At 38.2% G+C, this 17,868-nt stretch overlaps 1 protein-coding gene and 1 pseudogene across 10 annotated transcripts in view; one reads left to right on the top strand and one right to left on the bottom strand.

Annotated features, from left to right (window-relative positions):
- LOC129776231 (synaptic vesicular amine transporter-like) overlaps positions 1-17,868 on the bottom strand; it is a 128,627-nt gene that overhangs the window by 9,946 nt on the left and 100,813 nt on the right. For 9 of the 10 annotated variants that reach the window (XM_055781752.1, XM_055781757.1, XM_055781753.1 and 6 more), the window contains 4 exons: positions 8,979-9,037; positions 8,312-8,907; positions 8,057-8,253; positions 6,863-7,410 (listed from right to left, as the gene is read on the bottom strand). In XM_055781752.1, the coding sequence (XP_055637727.1) occupies positions 7,101-7,410; positions 8,057-8,253; positions 8,312-8,907; positions 8,979-9,037 (1,162 nt within the window). In that variant the 3' untranslated portion in view covers positions 6,863-7,100. Of the gene's footprint in view, positions 1-6,862; positions 7,411-8,056; positions 8,254-8,311; positions 8,908-8,978; positions 9,038-17,868 lie in introns of those variants that run through there. The other variant, XM_055781761.1, reaches the window with a different exon arrangement.
- LOC129780878 (U4 spliceosomal RNA) lies at positions 17,347-17,423 on the top strand (annotated as a pseudogene).

Below are 17,868 nucleotides of genomic sequence, written 5' to 3'. Positions count from 1 at the left end.
TTTTTCATACGACTACCCCACCACCTAGTAGATGGCGGCGACTGGCAGAAGATCGGGTACTTTACATCCCCCATCGAGAAGGTGAACGATGACGTGAAATATATATCACACCAAGTTCTCGAAGAAGGTGCTGCTGTGGTTGACGATCAGCGAGAAGGGAATGTTTAAGCCGCTTTTTTTTCTCTCCTTCGCAACTTGCGGTGAACGGAGAGATACGGAGACACGAAGTACCTGCCGGAAGTTGTCGCCTTTATCGAAAGGTATACCGGAAAAATAATGTATCTTTTGACCGTACCTGGCCTCGGCCCATTATGAGAAGAGATCACTGGAGGAGATGGACCGTCTGAAGGTAAACGTTGTACCGATGACCACGGAGTCCGAATCGGATGTTATTCATATAATTAGGTTGGGGAAAAAACATTTTTTTTGTGTGAAATTTAACACTATCCAAGATGTTTTGGATTGTCCGATTTGGGCTAACACGAAGAGCTTCGTTTTTTTCTAGCTGCGCTTTCAATTCAGTCCACATCAAAAGCGTTTGTACAATTTAAATGTCGGTCCCAGATTCCAAAGATACTTAATGTGTAAATAGCAAATAGTCAGAAATTCGACTAGAAAGTATTCACATTTTGTAAAACATCCGAAAATAAACCGTATATATTTTTATTTTCTTATTTCATAACTGTCAGTCCCAGTCAGTCAACGCTTTCATACCAAAAAGCTCAACGTGTTAAATATGCACCATTTTGTTATATATTTTTTCCGTTTATGAGGTAGCTTCATAATGCCTCTCTCATAGAAGTCTTGGCCCTTATTGGCGAAAAACTCTAGTAATCTTCTCTTCTCTTGATTCCAATCTCGTATCACTAAGGAAGTTTTGCAATGATAGAAAAATTACCACCTTTTTCGTTCTTGACGAGTTACTACAGACATGTGTGGCCTTGCGTTGTCCTGATGGAACACAACACCTTTTCTGTTGGAAAATTCTAGCCGTTTTTGGTTAATCGCTAGTTTCAAACGGTCCAGTTGTTAACGGTAGAGATCTGAATTTAGTGTTTGACCATACGGAAGAAACGCATAATAAATGATTTCTTTCAAGTCCCACGAAAAACATAGTAGAACCATCCTGGCCGTTAGTTCTGGTTTGGCCACCGTTTGAGCAAACATTGAGCTTCTTTTTGAATCCAGCTTTGCCAATGGTTTAAAATTGTTTGATAACCATGTTTAGCACCTGGGAGATGCTATGACTACTAGCATGCCGGCCAACCTTGACTATTTCTGGGAGATTACATTCGAAATAATGGATTTATATTTCCCCAACGTTATATTTATAAGATCATTACGAATTTCGAAGCGGCAACGGGGGTAAATAGTATAAATCAATAGTATCAGAAATTAGTCATCGCCTAAACATTTCCCATTAGGACAGTAAAAGTCTCAAATGGTGGATTTATCGGTGTACTGATTTATACATATGTGCCAACAAAATACAGTTTGCGTAAAGTGTTGCTTTCAGCTTCAATTCCAAAGTACCGTTCTGAATCATATTTCGGACGCTTAAGGCATATGATGCAGAAAACAGATCTAAGCTTTATGTACAGGTATTATTTGGTTCATATTTTCAATAAATTAGTTTAATATACTTTTAAGCTTTCCACTTTGGTACCTATTCGAATGAAAACATAAAAAATCATAGGATAAAATGCTTTTCAAATGAAGCGAATAAGAATCAAACTTTGGACACGAAATCAAATTTCGGACACTTTATTCTGTAATTTTTTGGACGAAATTACATTACACTTGATTATATTTTATAATCAACTGCGAAATACTTACCAAGCAATCACAGTAAACTGTTAACGATGATGAGAACTGATGAAACACGGGAGAAATTTAAATATTTATGAACGGGTAAATTCTACGTGCACACGCTAAGCAAACGTCAAACACAAACGATAATGAGTAGTGTTGTTAGACTTTTGCCGATTATGTTCTAGTTCAAATGTAGTTCTCGTATGAAATGATAGTGAAACCAAGAGATTTCTCTAAAGAAGCAATTGTGATTATCATTTTATAGTTATATCACCTGTACATCAAACAATTCAAGATATTAGAACAGAGTGTCCGAAATATGATGCTATCCGAAATATGATTCAGGACGGTATTGTAGTTGACGGACATTGATTGTTTATTAAGCACACGGCGAATATGCTCACTCACTGAGAAATGTGAATACTGTTTCTGGTGTTTTGGGCAGTCTTGCTAGTGGTCACCATTGTATGACTATGAATGGAGGCGTATGTGCTATGTCATCAACATAGCATCATAAAATGAACAGTCGTTTAGACCGTCGAACTTAAAATGTCACATGACATTTCGACTTTATTTCGATTTATTCATCAGATATTCATCGTCCTATAATTAAACAACAGTGTTCACGGGGAACGCAACGCAAACGTTTATTCAACACATTCGCAATTGATAGGGGAGAGTTTGACGGTTGTTTTAATATGAGCAATCCGTATAAATACCATCCATCGTGTATGGATGTGTGAGTGAGGAAATGGATGTATGTGTACAGCTATGCTTGAAAGTAGAATAAAGAGAGAAAGAGAATGCATCCCACTGTAGTTTTAATGTCAAACCAGAGAGTCAAATGCTATCATTGCAAAACAGTCCTGATGTCAAATGACATTAAAACTACCGTCAAATTAGTCGGAATTGAAGGATGGTTATGAGCACGAATGGTAAAATCAAAATAGTATATTTTCACCGCTTTTCTGTGAACGTTCGACAGAAAGAGAGAACATATAAATGTTCAATTGATGGTGGTGTTTGCGGCTGTGCATTTATTTTTATTTTCAAATATTCTGTTGGAACCGAGCAGTGCATTCTTGGTCACTATCACAGTACATATTGAGCCATAACTCTCGCGCAAGGGCAGTATGTGATGGTTACCAAAAATGTCGACCGTTTACAACAATGGTTTTAGAAGTTTTTGTTGTTGTTTTTGACGTCCGAAGGATGCAAGGACTTCTAATAAAGCTTGATGACGTTTCAATTTTGGATCCAGATTTACGGCAAACTCAAGGCTAGTTCGCTTGTCTTGGGAAAGAGAGTTTTGGTCCATTCCAGCCCTTCTCAAGGAAGGTATGGAGTAATGACCAGGGACTCAGGTTCTGTATGGACTCAAGCTAAACTTTTTACCTGCTTGAAAGACGAAATCAAAATGTTTTTGCTTCTAATCTAAACGGGGGACGAAAAGTGGATCTATTATTATAAACCAAAGTAAATCTGGATGGTTCGGTTATGTACGGCCATAACGAATATACATGTAGCTGATACTGTGCATCCAGTGGAATTAACTCGGTGTGATCTACTATGAACTACCTCAGACTGATGAAATCATCCTTGTGGAATGAGTTTAAAGCTTCTATAATTCAATACAACAACTACAACATATAATGTTAAAATGCCGCATAACATTGGATTCCGTGCCTTAATTGGTTCTTGATATGAGAAAGAAAATACCGTTCAAGTAAAACAACTATTCGAAATCTACTTCATTGAAGCAAATCATCGGTTGGTGAAATGTTTATAAAAAAATCCATGAAATCTGAGTATTCCATTTGGACCACCTTACATCTCTGGCAAAAACTTTTATAAAATACTTGTATGTTATATTGTGTTATGAAATTCTAATGCTTCGAGCAATATAGTAATTATATTCTGTTAGAAAATGATTCTTTACACACACAGAATTATGAAATATGAAGTTTTAACTGAAACATAATGGACACATGCTAAGGGAAAGAAGAGAGTTATCTAGTTCGGGCAGTAATCAATTAATGTACTACTCCTAAACTTCACAACCATGTATTATATATCAATGTTATTATCTTTAAAAGCCAAAGGTTGCTTCCAATATGGAACTAGTTTCCGTCACTGAAAACAGGACTTTTCAGTTGACGGATTTTGCGCCAACTCGACCAGATGTTGGCATGACCTTTCAAAACTGAAAGTGACGTGAAGACCTTACCTAATTAAGCAACTTGTCATACTTAATTTTCCAAAAATTTATATAGAAAAAAAAATATAATATATAATCGACTTTTAGTTTTTGAAATCGCTTTTTTCAATGTAGGATTAAAAAAAATCAGTTTTTTTTCTCAATTATTTTCCTAAAACTCTTCCATAGATCACTTTTTTGTAGGACTTACCATTTTCGAGCAAAAAAATTTTATAAAAAAATGATGAAAAATATTTAGCCCTCTCCATATGTTAGTTTAGATCAATTTTTGGAAAACTAAGTATGCCGAGTTGCTTAATTAGGTAAAGTATTCACGCCCAGAAAGTTTCATTAATTTCTGAGAGGGTCATGCCAATCCAATAGAAGAGTTGGCACGAAATTTGTCAGTTGATGATGATGATGATGAATTAGAGAGACTTTACACTTTTCAGTTCATTCGTCTCTAGCCTTGAGAAAGGCCCTTGGAAAAACTTTACTCTACTCTTGCATCACACCTCCACCCTCACTGTCTTGAGAAAGGCACTCGATCCCTCGTTGTTCAGCTCGTCCAGCAACGATGTTGTCCAGTCGGTGTCCACACAAAGAATAATTGATCCATCATTGATCCCCCCGGCTTTATTTCTTCTTTTGAGGTTGAATCGCTTGAGTAAAGCAATCAAATAAAAACCACAGGGAGCAATATCCGAGGAACAAAAAGGGTGTGGAATTTGTTTAAACAACAAGTTTTTAAGAGCAGCAAAGCTTTTTTTTTCGAACAAATTATATTCGTTGGAAGGAGGACATCTAACACTATAAACTAAACAGCTGTTCCTTGTTCGATCCATAAAGTTGTGGATTACAGGGTGTTAAAGAGGAAGTCAACAAAGAGAAGATTTGGTATATTTCACAGTTTATATTGAAGAATAGTGAAAACACAAATCTGGCGGCTGAATTTGTGAATGTTGGTCCCGATACGAAGTAAGCCCATAATGCGCAATTTTCAATGTCCTATTTTCAACTTTCCACTTCGTCAATTTCGTTCCGGTGATTTTAAGGATACTCTTCATTCGAGAATTCCGGCTTCCTGCTGTGCACTCCTGTATTGTTAAAGTCTGCATGGTCCAGCGCAAATTAACGAAATTATGAGTATTAACTCTCGAATCCCTTAGAAGCCTTGATTGGTAACAGCATCAACCATCCTGTGTCCTTTAAAACTCTCATTAATTCATCGATGCCCGTTCGCTCCGACTACCAATATTTCGTTGCATTGAGACAGTCATTTGTTCGGGTAGATTGGACTCCTGAGCTCACGCATTTCAAAAGATGAAGTCAGTAATTACATCGAGAAGACGTGGAACAAACAATTTCCGATTGTGTACGGTTGAGCAGTTCTGCTTTCAGGTCTGCTTGGACCAATGCGTGAGTACGATAGCTAAACCGACTAAGATCGAAGGCGCTTCGCGAGTTATGCTGCACTCGTATTTGAAACATCTAACGTGTACCTTCAGCAACCAGTAAAGAAGATAGAATGTACAACCGTTTTCTCTACAAGAGGTATACATATGGTATACAGGACAATTTATTGTGAAATTCATAGCAGTTCTGGTCGTTTGTGGGAAAAAGAAGAAGGATGGGCTACCAGTTCATTGGAAAAAATCTTATGAACAAGATCGAATCCCAACTGGTTGTCCATCGATCCATCGGTTCTGGGATTCGGCGTGGTGGTTTGATGCCTGTATCAAATATTGTAGATTGTTCTTCCATGTGGATCTTCTTATAAGGCCCGTTATCAATTGTTTTTTCTTAAATCACTTGATCATTGGTGAGAGGTAAGCTTGTCAATGGTGAGCTATAAAGTAGTGTTCAATTGTTTTAATCTAAAGTGTAATTGTGGATTGTGTGAAGACTACATTTGGATGAAATATCCAGAGCAAGATTTGGAAAAAAAGTAAAGTAAGTCACACTTGGTAAACTTCGTGTGCGTGAAATAATCGTTTGATTTTGACGTAGAGTGTTTTCTGGGAGTATATTGAGGGTACAAATTGAGAAACTAATATTTAGTTTCGTTACGGCCAATTGGTCAATTTTGAGAGTTTATTGTTCATTCCTTTCTTGGTGGATTTATTGGATTGAGGCATCAATTGATTTGGACACCCCTCAACAATCTATTGCAATATAGATAACAATTAAATTTTCAATAATCAAAATGCTAAAATAGCGTTGAAACTAGAGCTTCTAAAATTTATATAATATTTGTGAAGACGTTTTTCTAAGGCGTTTTTTTTCGAAAATATAATATTAAAAATCATCATGCAATGAATATCGTAAAGTAATCCTACGTCAAATATGCAACCATGTCTCGGACACCGAACTAGTGACTGACTATGAACGTTTCATCTGGCCAGTATTTGTCTCTGTGGACCAACTGTCCAAAATCCACCCTCAAAACTAAAACAAAAAATATTTTCTAGCTTTGCCGACACTTTCCAAGCGAGAAGTCCACAAACGATCCACAGGTGCTGACGCGTAACAAACGAAGAGAACAGAGTGTTTCCAGGGGCTCAACGTGTTAAAGAGTGATTGTGACATATCACTAACCTACGGTTCACTTTCCAATAAAACCTACAATTTATTTCCCGATAGAGCGGACAATATTCAAACACTTCGGTCGGTTGCTCATCGAGCAATTTCACTACTGTGAATCACAAGTCATTGATATTGTAGAGTTGATAGCGTACCAGTCTGAGAAAATTTGTGAAATGAACGTCACTCATCGTTTTTTGTTCAGCCCACGTGAGTTCAGTAATAACCATTTCATAGAAAGGAATTAATATTTCAAATAATACAACAAACTAATAATTCAATCGTTTTATTTCTGAAGGTTTTCCTACTTAAAAGAAATCACGGAAATAAAATTACTTAAAGAACCTAAGATGTAATGAAATTATAATCATTGTCTTATCTCAACACTAAGGCACATATGAATAAAACTGTTGTTGGCGAATTGTGCCAAAACCTTTTTTTCCCTGTATGCTACTTATACGCTGACAAACTTAAAAGAGTTATACAAGAAATTAACTTAAGCCTAACATTAAAATTTGGTCGTGGAATCTCCCTGATTGGTGCTAATTGGATTCGCTGGTGCAATATTCACAGCGCCCAGAGTGCTTTTCGGATCGTTTTCAACTACCGGCTGTTTATTCGAAACCACCAGCTCGGTCACCGGCGTTGGGCCCGATTCACCGTCCAGTGCGAGGCCGCCGTTCTCGATACCACTTACCTTCTTCTCCTCTTTGGTCGGTGGCGCCCGGAGCAGTGTCAATAATGGCGCATATAGGAAGCATAGGATTGCAATTCCCACCAACATCCACTCGAAACCGATGGAGTTTACCAAGGTGCCACTGGAAGAGACAGCCCAGGAGGTGTGGGTGTACGCGATTTGGTTCGGGGTGCGAAGCAATAGAAAAAAGAAAAGCAAATACGATCAGGGGTTAGAATGGATTGTTTCATGATGATGATGATGATGGCGATGATGATAGATTGGTGATGAGGACATCGGACCACGTGGGCCTGTTGCTGTGCGTGATTGGTGTATAGGAATTCGGGGTGAAAATATTAAAACAAGGATAATTATTCTGCACAAATGTGAATACAGTTCACGGGTCCGGTCCCCATGGGGAGAATGGTAGAGATTCACATCGTTGTCGTTAAAATAACAATTTCAACTGATTATTCAAGTTTTTTATAGCTTAGAGAATAGTTGCTGCTATTTCTCCCCTACGGAACCACCACCACTACTTGACCGTATTATTTTGTGTTGGCTCGCCGTCAGACCGTTCCATTTAATTTGATATCTATGTCCACACTCATTCACTCGAGTCAGAATGTGAAACCGAATGGGAAGTATTCACTCCACGCAAAGTGTAGTGTTGACAAAGGAACGTGGTAAACAAACGATTGTTACAGGAAGGAATTATAATGGGTAGTGTGGGTTTCGATTGATAATGGTGATGGAAATGGAACCGTTGTGGTGGTTTTATTCTTTACCTTAGAGCAGGTCCTATTGCGAAGCCAAGACAGAAGGCAACATCACCTATAGCGTAAACACTACCATACACCGCGGAATGTCGAATATCCACCAAGTAGCCAAGTTCTGGCATCATGCAGGAATCCACCATTCCGATAGCGAATCCAAGACCAGCGTTTGGTAGAATCAAATGATGAATTGAAGTAGCCATTGGTATCTGGAAAGGAAAGCGTCATTCATCATGGCTGTCGTTATTATTATTTTTTCATACGTACACACAAAAGGCAGAGCCCGATAATGACCAATCCAAGCAGTGCGGCGAGCCATCGTCCAATTCGATGACCCAGTGGTCCAAACAGATTCGTTCCAATGAGATAACTGATAGAAGCAGGCAAGAAGGTCACGCCCTGTTCCCAACGACTTGCGCCCATGTTATCCATCATCCAGATCGGTAACGACGGTTCCAGCATAGCGATACCCATGTTAGCAAAAGTGATCGCTCCGGCCGCAACGATAATATAGGGGTCCATAACTAACTCTTTCAGCGAGGGTGGATCAGACTCATCAAGCGCAACGGAGGGTTGCAACATCACAAGCTGAAGTAAACCATCGCCGAGCGCCAACGCCGACAGGATCAGGAACGGGGCCGATTTTCCCACGAACTCATACATGATGCCCCCGAAAGGAGGCCCAATTAGTACACCTAAAGCTAATCCACCTAACGCTATGCCCATCGCGTTTCCGCGTTCCTTATCGTCGGTGTACCGATCGGCCAGCATACCCATACCGGACACGGACGAACAAGACGATCCAATACCCTGCAATGCTCTAGCTAAGAAAAGAACGGAGTACGTTCTTCCGAATGCGAAAACTGAAATAAAGGTTTGGGTATGATGTTCATTACTTGCTTCTCACAATTATAATAAGCTATGGCACACTTACTCAGAGTTGAAATGAACATAATGACGAACCCAGCAAACATGGGAATACTATATCCTATCCTGTGGAAAAAAACGAGTAAAGATTGAAAATAAGAAAACTAAAGCAATATTTTATATCTAGAAAAGTTTGATGTTTTTATATTTATTTTACATATCGTAGGTTCGTAGGTTCATAGGTTGCTTCAAAAGCTTCGTGACTCAGCTTTGGAAGATTTACAGGAAGTGGAAAATAGTTTTTTTTATAAAATATGTGCTTTTTAAAAAATGAAATGAAAGCGCAAAAATCTTCGACCTATGTTTTCTTCATGATTTTGAAAAAAAAAATGTTTGTCTGTCTATCTGTTCATGCATCATATTCGAGCCTGGCTGAAAATCTCTTTAATAAAGAAAGAAAAAAGCTACGTGGAAATAAAACAAAGAATATTTTTACTATCCATTATATCATTATTAGTTCATCTATCTTTTTACAATAAAACAAAAATTGAACGGAGAAATATAGAATAGAATAGAATAGTTAAATTAGAATAGTTAGTTAAGAGCTGATGAAGTTAGAGGCCTCAAAAAAAAAGTTGTGCCATGGCGTACACGATTCCAGCCCTTCTGGTTATCTGAAATAGAAACAGATTCTGAATCAGTAAAGATGCCGCTATTGCATGAACCCCGGATAAGTAAAAAACATCTTTTTTGACGAAATGGCGGCCGTTTGAAAAACAAAATGCGGTTTAAAACGTTCAAAGACCTAATGACCTAATGGTTAGGCACAATTCAGTCGCTGCTCTGTCTCATGTGGATCGGTTGCATCACTCAGTGCAATGCTTGCATTGACACTAAGCAGAAAAAAAAACACGCGTAATTTAATTCCGCGCTTGCATAAACATTGTACCGGGCGAGAGTATAAAAAGATGTCATTTGTGATTTCAATTCGTAGGAAAAATTTACAGAATTAAGCACATTCTTTACGGACTCATAGAGATTTTTGTTCTGTTTTTTTTTGTTTTTAAAGAAAATGCTTTATTTATCATCATATTACCGCCTTCAAATTGGACCCCTTCTGAAGCAATACACCTTTTCCAATGAATAATCCTGTCATCGAAATACTTTTTATTCAGTTCCCGCAGCGAATCTGTTTTTATGTTTTCAATGCTGTAGAAACGGGTCCCACGAAGCAGTAATTTGAGTTTCGGAAATAGAGAAAGTCACACCCACGTCTCATCGGCAGTGATTATGTGTTGGATAAACGTTGGATCAGAATTTGATCGCTTAAGCATGTCTTCAGCTAATTGACTGTGATGAAGTTTTTGAAGAAAATTTAGCTCTTTTGCCTTTAGTCGTGCTGCGACTTTTTTTGTATGCCCAAAACATCAACCAAAATATGACGAACGGTCTCGTGAGAGATATTAAATTCACGGACTAGGCCTCTAAAAGCTAAACGGCGATTTCAGAGCATTATTCATTTTATTTTGTCGTTGTTTTCATCAGTTGAAAAGGTGGATGGTCGTCCTTGACGTGGTAATTCGTTCATCTCTTCTCGGCTGTCTGTGAATACCTTATGCCATTCATTCGCCCGTGTTTTCAACATAGTTGAGTCAACGGTGTTAAGTAAGACCGGACCATGTGACATTTTTATGATTTCGAGAAAAACGAACATGAAGTTTAGTGCACTACAATTTTCAAATCATTTAATTTTTTCGTTCAATATTGTCCTCAGAAATGTTTGTTAATCTCTGGCAATACTTTGACGTAGGATGACTGTAAAAAAACATCAAGTATCATGTCAGAAAAGGCAGTTATTTGGCTGTCTATACGTACATGTTCCACTCTGATTGAACCAATGAAGCATTTTTTAAGACTTGATTCACTATGACTGAACAATTTTGAAGTATTTCTCAATCAATTAACAGTTGTGAGTCAAAGTGTGACATTCTGCTATGAAAATTAGAGCGAGAAGGGTTGTGAGTTTGGAACTGCATAAACATTTGTTTGCGTTAAGCATAATAGTCTCTGCCATCTACTGCTGGAATGAATATGATTGCACGGCAAACATGTTGAAGCATAAACTTCCCATTTTCAATCATCTTAGACAGTATTCGTAAATAAAGGGTGTGTCACATCAAATTGCATCACGGAAAAAACGCTGTAGAAATTTAATTTTTTGGAATTATATCTTCAGCTTTCGCTTATAATCAGATAAGAGTGTATAGATCACGTTGGCCATGCTTCACTGTCAATTTTTCGTAAATTTGGAAAAATGTCGTCGAACGAAAAAGAGCGTCGTGAATTAATCCTGTGCACTCATTTCGAGAATCCGGAATTGTCACATCGGGACATCGGTAAGATGCTGGGAATCGTCCAATCCACGGTCAGCAGAGTACTAAAACGATACTTCGAGAACCTAACCATCGACCGGAAGGTGAAGAACGGCAAAAATGGATGCTCGGTCAGTGAAAAAGATCACAAGCGCGTAGTTAAGCAGTTTAGACGTGATCCGAGCAGTTCGGTCAGGGATGTCGCCAATAAGCTGAATTTGCCAAGTTCATTCATCCAGCGGACCAAGCAGCGGGAGGGCCTGCGTACATACAAGGTTCAGAAGGCTCCTAACCGCGACGAAAGGCAAAACATGGTGGGAAAGACGCGAGCCCGGAAGCTGTACACCGAAATGCTGACGAAGCCGCATTGCCTGGTAATGGACGACGAAACCTACGTCAAAGCGGACTTTCGTCAGCTACCGGGCCTGTTGTTCTTCTCCGCAGAGGACAAATTCAGCGTTCCGGAGGAGATTCGCAAGCAGAAACTATCCAAGTTTGCCAAAAAGTACATGGTGTGGCAAGCGATCTGCTCTTGCGGAAAGCGGAGCGCCCCTTTCGTAATGACCGGCACGGTAAACGGGCAGTTTTACCTTAAGGAGTGCCTACAGAAGCGCTTACTACCACTATTGAAGCAGCACGAGGGCCCGACCATCTTCTGGCCGGATCTCGCTTCGTGCCACTATTCAAAGGACGTGTTGGAGTGGTACGAAGCCAACGGGGTCACCTTCGTGCCAAAGGAAATGAACTCGCCCAACGCGCCGGAGCTTCGCCCAATAGAGAACTATTGGGCGATTATGAAGCAGGCCCTCCGGAAGAACCCAAAAGTTGTCAAATCGGAGGCGGACTTCAAGAGAAAATGGATTTCTGTTCAAAAAAAACTACAACCTGACGTTGTACAGAACCTTATGGACGGGGTAAAGAGGAAGGTGCGAGCATACGGGCTTGGGCTCGAAGTATGAATAAAAAGAAAATGCCAAAAGTTGTTTAATAGTTTTTATTTTACTGTCTAAAATTTTCAAAAGGATCGGTCTACTGGGCGAATTTCTACAACGTTTTTTCCGTGATACAATTTGATGTGACACACCCTTTAGAATCGTCAAATTTGTATTCATTGTCCTCGCTACAGTCTAAATCGCACTCTTAAATAGTACATTTTGCAATCATTTACACTGAAGACCAGCATTTTTCACTGATCCGTTCTGTCAGAGTGGACCAAGTTTTTTTTTTAATTTACTCAGAATGTGCACATTTTACACTAACGGATTCAAGCACATTTCGACAAGGTACATATCAGCTTTAAGAAAATGTTTTGTTGGTTTGAATTCGGTGCTTGGATATTGTTTAAATTCAATATACAAACGATTGTCACATGGTTCACTTTGCACATGATTTAGAGCCATTTCGCCATGGTAAATGGTACATGGTCCGCTCTGAATGCATACTATGAGGGATTTTCAATCATCAATTGATCAATCATAACAATTTCGATCCGTTATTCCTGCTGTATGCATGATTTTCCAAATCTGATAAATGTGGTATGTAGCTTACATAATACTTAACCAAATGTAATCAATAACTCTAAATTTTCAATTTTGCGACTTGGTCCACTCTGACTTAACACCCACCCAATGTATTCTGCAACATTTTCAATGTTTTGGCACAAGAAATTTTGTTTACAACACAAAATTCCAAATAATATGTTTCATATAAATCGCCGATAGAAAAAACAGTTATCTTGTTCTTAATGACGCTGTAAACAAATAAATTGACAGGTAGCACTCAAAATTGACATTAAGGCCTCTGATAGTAGCACCAACTGAAAAAAATTGAAAATTTTTCAGCGGAAAGATTAAAAATTAAAAATTTCGGGTATATATTTGATAGAATGTATACCCAAATATTCGCAGTACCATTTTGTTGTGTGCTAAGTCGTTCTCGTTCGTTTGTCGAATGTAAACATATGTATTTGTTATTTTCTTGTTTGGCAGGATATAATAAATCTTCTTGATCAAAGATGGTGTTATTTTGCTTCAAAACGCTTTTCTAAGTGTCCGAAAATTGAACACCATGCTACCGACAAAATCTGTCCTCAAATTACTGACAGTGTTCGACTATACGAAGATACAATTGCTGAATAGCTAAAAACTTTATGAAGAGTGGTTCTTTTCTACCAGCAGCGCGATCAGTAAGTCCACCAATGACAACTTTTCGAATTGACGAACATTAATTAAAATTTTCCAGAAATTTTCTTACTGTTTATTTTCTATTTTCCGGAGGATGGTAGAGAGGGGGGGGGGGGTGCGGCCAATGATGGACAATTTGCTTCTGTTAAGTCGAGTAGCGTGAAGATTTTGTGATTTGTCACCATTGCCACGGTTCGTTTTTGACAGATCACACGAGATAGCTGATTTGGTCCGGTGAAGAGCTACAACAATACAAGAGCTGTCAATGCATCCCGGAAAATGTACAGATCGGTGCGGTTTGTGGTCCGGAGGAATTATTGACCCGTACTTCTTTGAGGGTGAAGATCGTGCAATGATATTTGACTTTTTAATATCGAAAACACATAAGCTAAATCTGGTCAACATGTAGATCCAACAAGATGGTGGCATATGACACAGAGCATATGAAATGATGGACCTATTGCGTAATAGAATTGGTGCGCAATTTATCTCTCGCTTTGGAGCAGTGGGTTGGGCGCCTAGAGACCCTTTATTATTATGCTCTAAAATTTAAGTTTTTTAGATCGTTTTTTTTTATTAGTGAACGAAAAAAAAGACTGGATAACAAAAATTTATTGCAATGCCCCGTCCCGGGTGTCACCCGGTCACGCTACGCAACTGGTCCTACAATTGGCGTTGGTGTTGGTGTTAGTAACGGGTAACTGTGGTGGTGGTCCGTTCAAAATCGAATGGTATCAAGGTACTCACTCTCATTGTTTGATTTTAAAGAGCTTACAGCTATGGTGAGGTTTCGTGTAGCAACGTTGTGATTTTCACTGCTCAGACACCGTACCTCTCACCGACGTGAGTTTCATTAAATCGTGCTGTCGTTGTCTAACTCCCCCATCCAGCTGGAGTAAGACCGCGTGTAACGTGCGACACGGGGCCGAGGTCTATAGTGGTACGCAACCACGAGGCGATAGACCGTTCCGGGTGATTTAGCGGGCGCCTTTTATCCCTTATTTGCATAACGGTGGAAATTTCCATCATAACATTGAATGCCCAAATATTATATAAAAGAACGAGTTCACTTTAAATTGATCGACCTTGATTTATTTCACTAATAAAAAAAAACATGCAAAGAAGGGTTAAGCGATGGCTGATGATTAATCTGGACACGGAGCCACCAAGGCTCCGTTTTTTACGTGCAGAACACACTGCTGCACTCATTATTTATTCTAATTAATTGTACTCGAGTGTACAATTGTCTATAATTTGATTTGAATAATCGAAAAGCTCACGATTCACTTTTGTTAACTATTCAAAACACCTCGGAAATATTTTGAAAAAAAAAGATTTAAAAAAAAGTTCGATTCGATTCTCACTAAATTGATCAATTTCACTCAGTTTTTCAGAATGGGAAGATCGATCGAGATTTTGTTTCCGATTTTAAAACCTTTCGAATGTTTCGGATGTATTATTCATTAGGTAATCTTTAATCTATAATCTTAATCGAGTCTACTAAACATCGATTATTCTGAGTGTCTGATTCTATCAGTGACTGTATTGTATCATTAGGTGTAACTCGTATGAAATATTTATAAAAGGACCTACTCGTTTCATGTTATTTTAATCGATCGCAGAGTTGTTGACTAGATATAACCATATCGCATAAATAATTTCTTCTGGTCTTGTACATTGCTAACTGCATGGAAAACTATACGAATTGAAACTCCACTGTAATACATTTTGGAATCCCTTATCATGATCGAATTCATGTTATATGATTTTAAAAATTGTTAAAAATTATATATAAAGTTAATCCATATCACATCACTATGTCAAATCATATTTTTTATTATTTTATTATTTTAATTTATTATTATCGATATAAAAACTTATATTATTTTGATGAAGTGGATTGCATTATAGTAGAACCCCGATTATCCCCGGACTAGTCTGGCAAGGTCACCACGAATAATGAAAATAACGCAATAAGGGACTGAGAATGAGGTGCAAACACGAAAAAAAGATATTTTAGCACGAAAACTATGTTTTATCACTACAGAAATCATTAAATTATTTATCTATAAGGTCGTGTAAACTTGTAATTGAATAATGTCAAGGTCATTACCAAAACAAAAGATAATGACCCTACCGCTCACTGACAAATTCCGGGAAGGCCTATAAATTTATTATGGAACTTGCTATCGCGAATAATCCACACCGCGGCTCATTCGCTCGAGGATAATCGGGATTCTACTGTATTTTGTTGGATTATTTGAGTGAAATTTGAAAATTGATCAGGGGTGGATGAACTTTTTTTACATACTGATACTGACACCTAACATAATGGTCAGAAATTCGAACGAGAGGAGGCGATCTGGCGTAGTGGTAACAATCATACCTCTCACGCTAAAGATTACGAATTCAATTTACAATTCACACTTTTAAGGAATTCTATATTGAAGTTTCCTCTGTAACTGCATGGGACGGTTTATTGAATTTGTTTCAAAAAAGTTTTAAGAAATACTATTAAATATTTTTCATTGATATTTGAATAATGTATTAGTATCAAAATAACGCAATGGAAATCGACCTATATTATTTCGAGTTCTGTGTATTGACGTAGGACTACGTCTTTCATTTCTATACTGGGGTGTAAGTTCAAAGTTTCTAAAACGAAAGCGTTACGCCGGAGAACGATATTTTGAGCGTTGACAGCTCCTAAACAACTGAACGAAATGGTATGATATACACTTCATTCGAAAGATAAAATGTCTACGCGTTCTATGCTTGTTACTTTATGAACCAAAAACTCGTTTCAATTGCCTTAAAATTGCTTTCAAAACAGGCTATTGAAATCACACCAATCAGTATAAAAGCGAGTGTCTCTCGGAAATTCGCTCAGTTATGATTGCGTAACGATTAAGGTACCATCGCTGGAATGAATGGATGTTTCCCTAACACAGACTTCAAAACCATGTAGCCAGGGGAAACTGGTATTGCAAATTAGATGCAAGCAGCGGGAACTTTTGTACTCGTTTGCGTTTTCGCAAATCGGAATGTTTCCCTAACACAGATTACAAAACCATGGAGCCTGGGGAAACTGGCATTGCCAATTAAATGCATTCTACGGGTACTTTTGTACTCGTTTGCGCTTTTGCAAATCGGAATGCTTCCCTAACACAGACTTCAAAACCATGGAGCCTGGGGATACTGACATCGAAAATTAGATGCAATCAGCGGATACTTCTGTACTCGTTTGCGTTTTTGCAAATCGGGATGTTTCCCTAACACAGACTTCAAAACCATGGAGCCTGGGGAAACTGGCATTGCAAATTATATGCAATCAACGAGTACTTTTGCACTCGTTCGTGTTTTTGCAAATCGGAATGTTTCCCTAACACAGATTTCAAAACCATGGAGCCTGGGGAAACTGGCATTGCAGAATAGTTGCAAGTTGTGGGTACTTTTTACTTGTTTGCGTTTCTGCAAATCGGAATATATCCCTAACACGGATTTCAAAACCATGGAGCGTGGGAAATTGGCATCGCAAATGAGATGCTAGCTGCGATTACTTTTGTACTCGCTTGCATTTTTGCAAATCGGAATGTCGAAATGATTCTGAAATCAATAAGTTGGGAAAATCGGCATTGCATATCTTGGCAGTACTTTTATACTCCCATGCATTTTTACACTGCGGAATTCGTTTTGCTAACACGGTCTACAAAACGGGTACAACTCCTACGCTTCTTGATGATTAGGCAAAATGTTGATAACTATTTGCTGCGATAACCACTACCACAATGCATGAATTGACCTAAATTAGGTTTTGTTTGAAATTGAATTCGTAAATTGTTTCATTTATTCACTAGTTTAATCAATACATACAAAATAAAGCTCTGCGCAGCAGCAATATCGTACCCAATGAGGAACATCCGAGGTGCGATTATTGCTAATTGAAAAAACACAAATGATTACTAAGCGAACGGCACTCCTACGTCAACCTTGCGGTTATATCATAGGTATAACCCATCCATAGTTTTTGATGTCGGTTTCGAACCACCCTACCCTATGTTATATTGCATAGTCTGTTCTTCTGAGGATAGGGTGAATAGATAACTAATTACCAATATTTTTTTTATGAAATGCATCATGCGTGATTGAATTGTCTATGAATACTAAAGATACTTAATTGAAGAAATATTTCGAATTTTTCGTGCCAAACACACCTCAATGTTAACCAAGGTTAATGAACACCATGCAATCTATATAAGAATACTAAGGATGATGATGCAGTGTTTAAAATGATAAGAAGCACATCGACCGCAAAATTGTTTACTAGATATAATCATATCACGTAAATAGTTTATTTCCGGTTGTTAACCGCATGGAAAACCATACGAAATAAAACTTGTTT

The sequence above is a fragment of the Toxorhynchites rutilus genome, chromosome 3 (assembly GCF_029784135.1).
Source record: "Toxorhynchites rutilus septentrionalis strain SRP chromosome 3, ASM2978413v1, whole genome shotgun sequence".
In the NCBI taxonomy this organism is placed as follows: domain Eukaryota; kingdom Metazoa; phylum Arthropoda; class Insecta; order Diptera; family Culicidae; genus Toxorhynchites; species Toxorhynchites rutilus.
The sequence above is the reverse complement of the archived record's forward strand: the minus strand, read 5'-3'. Positions and strand labels throughout refer to the sequence as shown.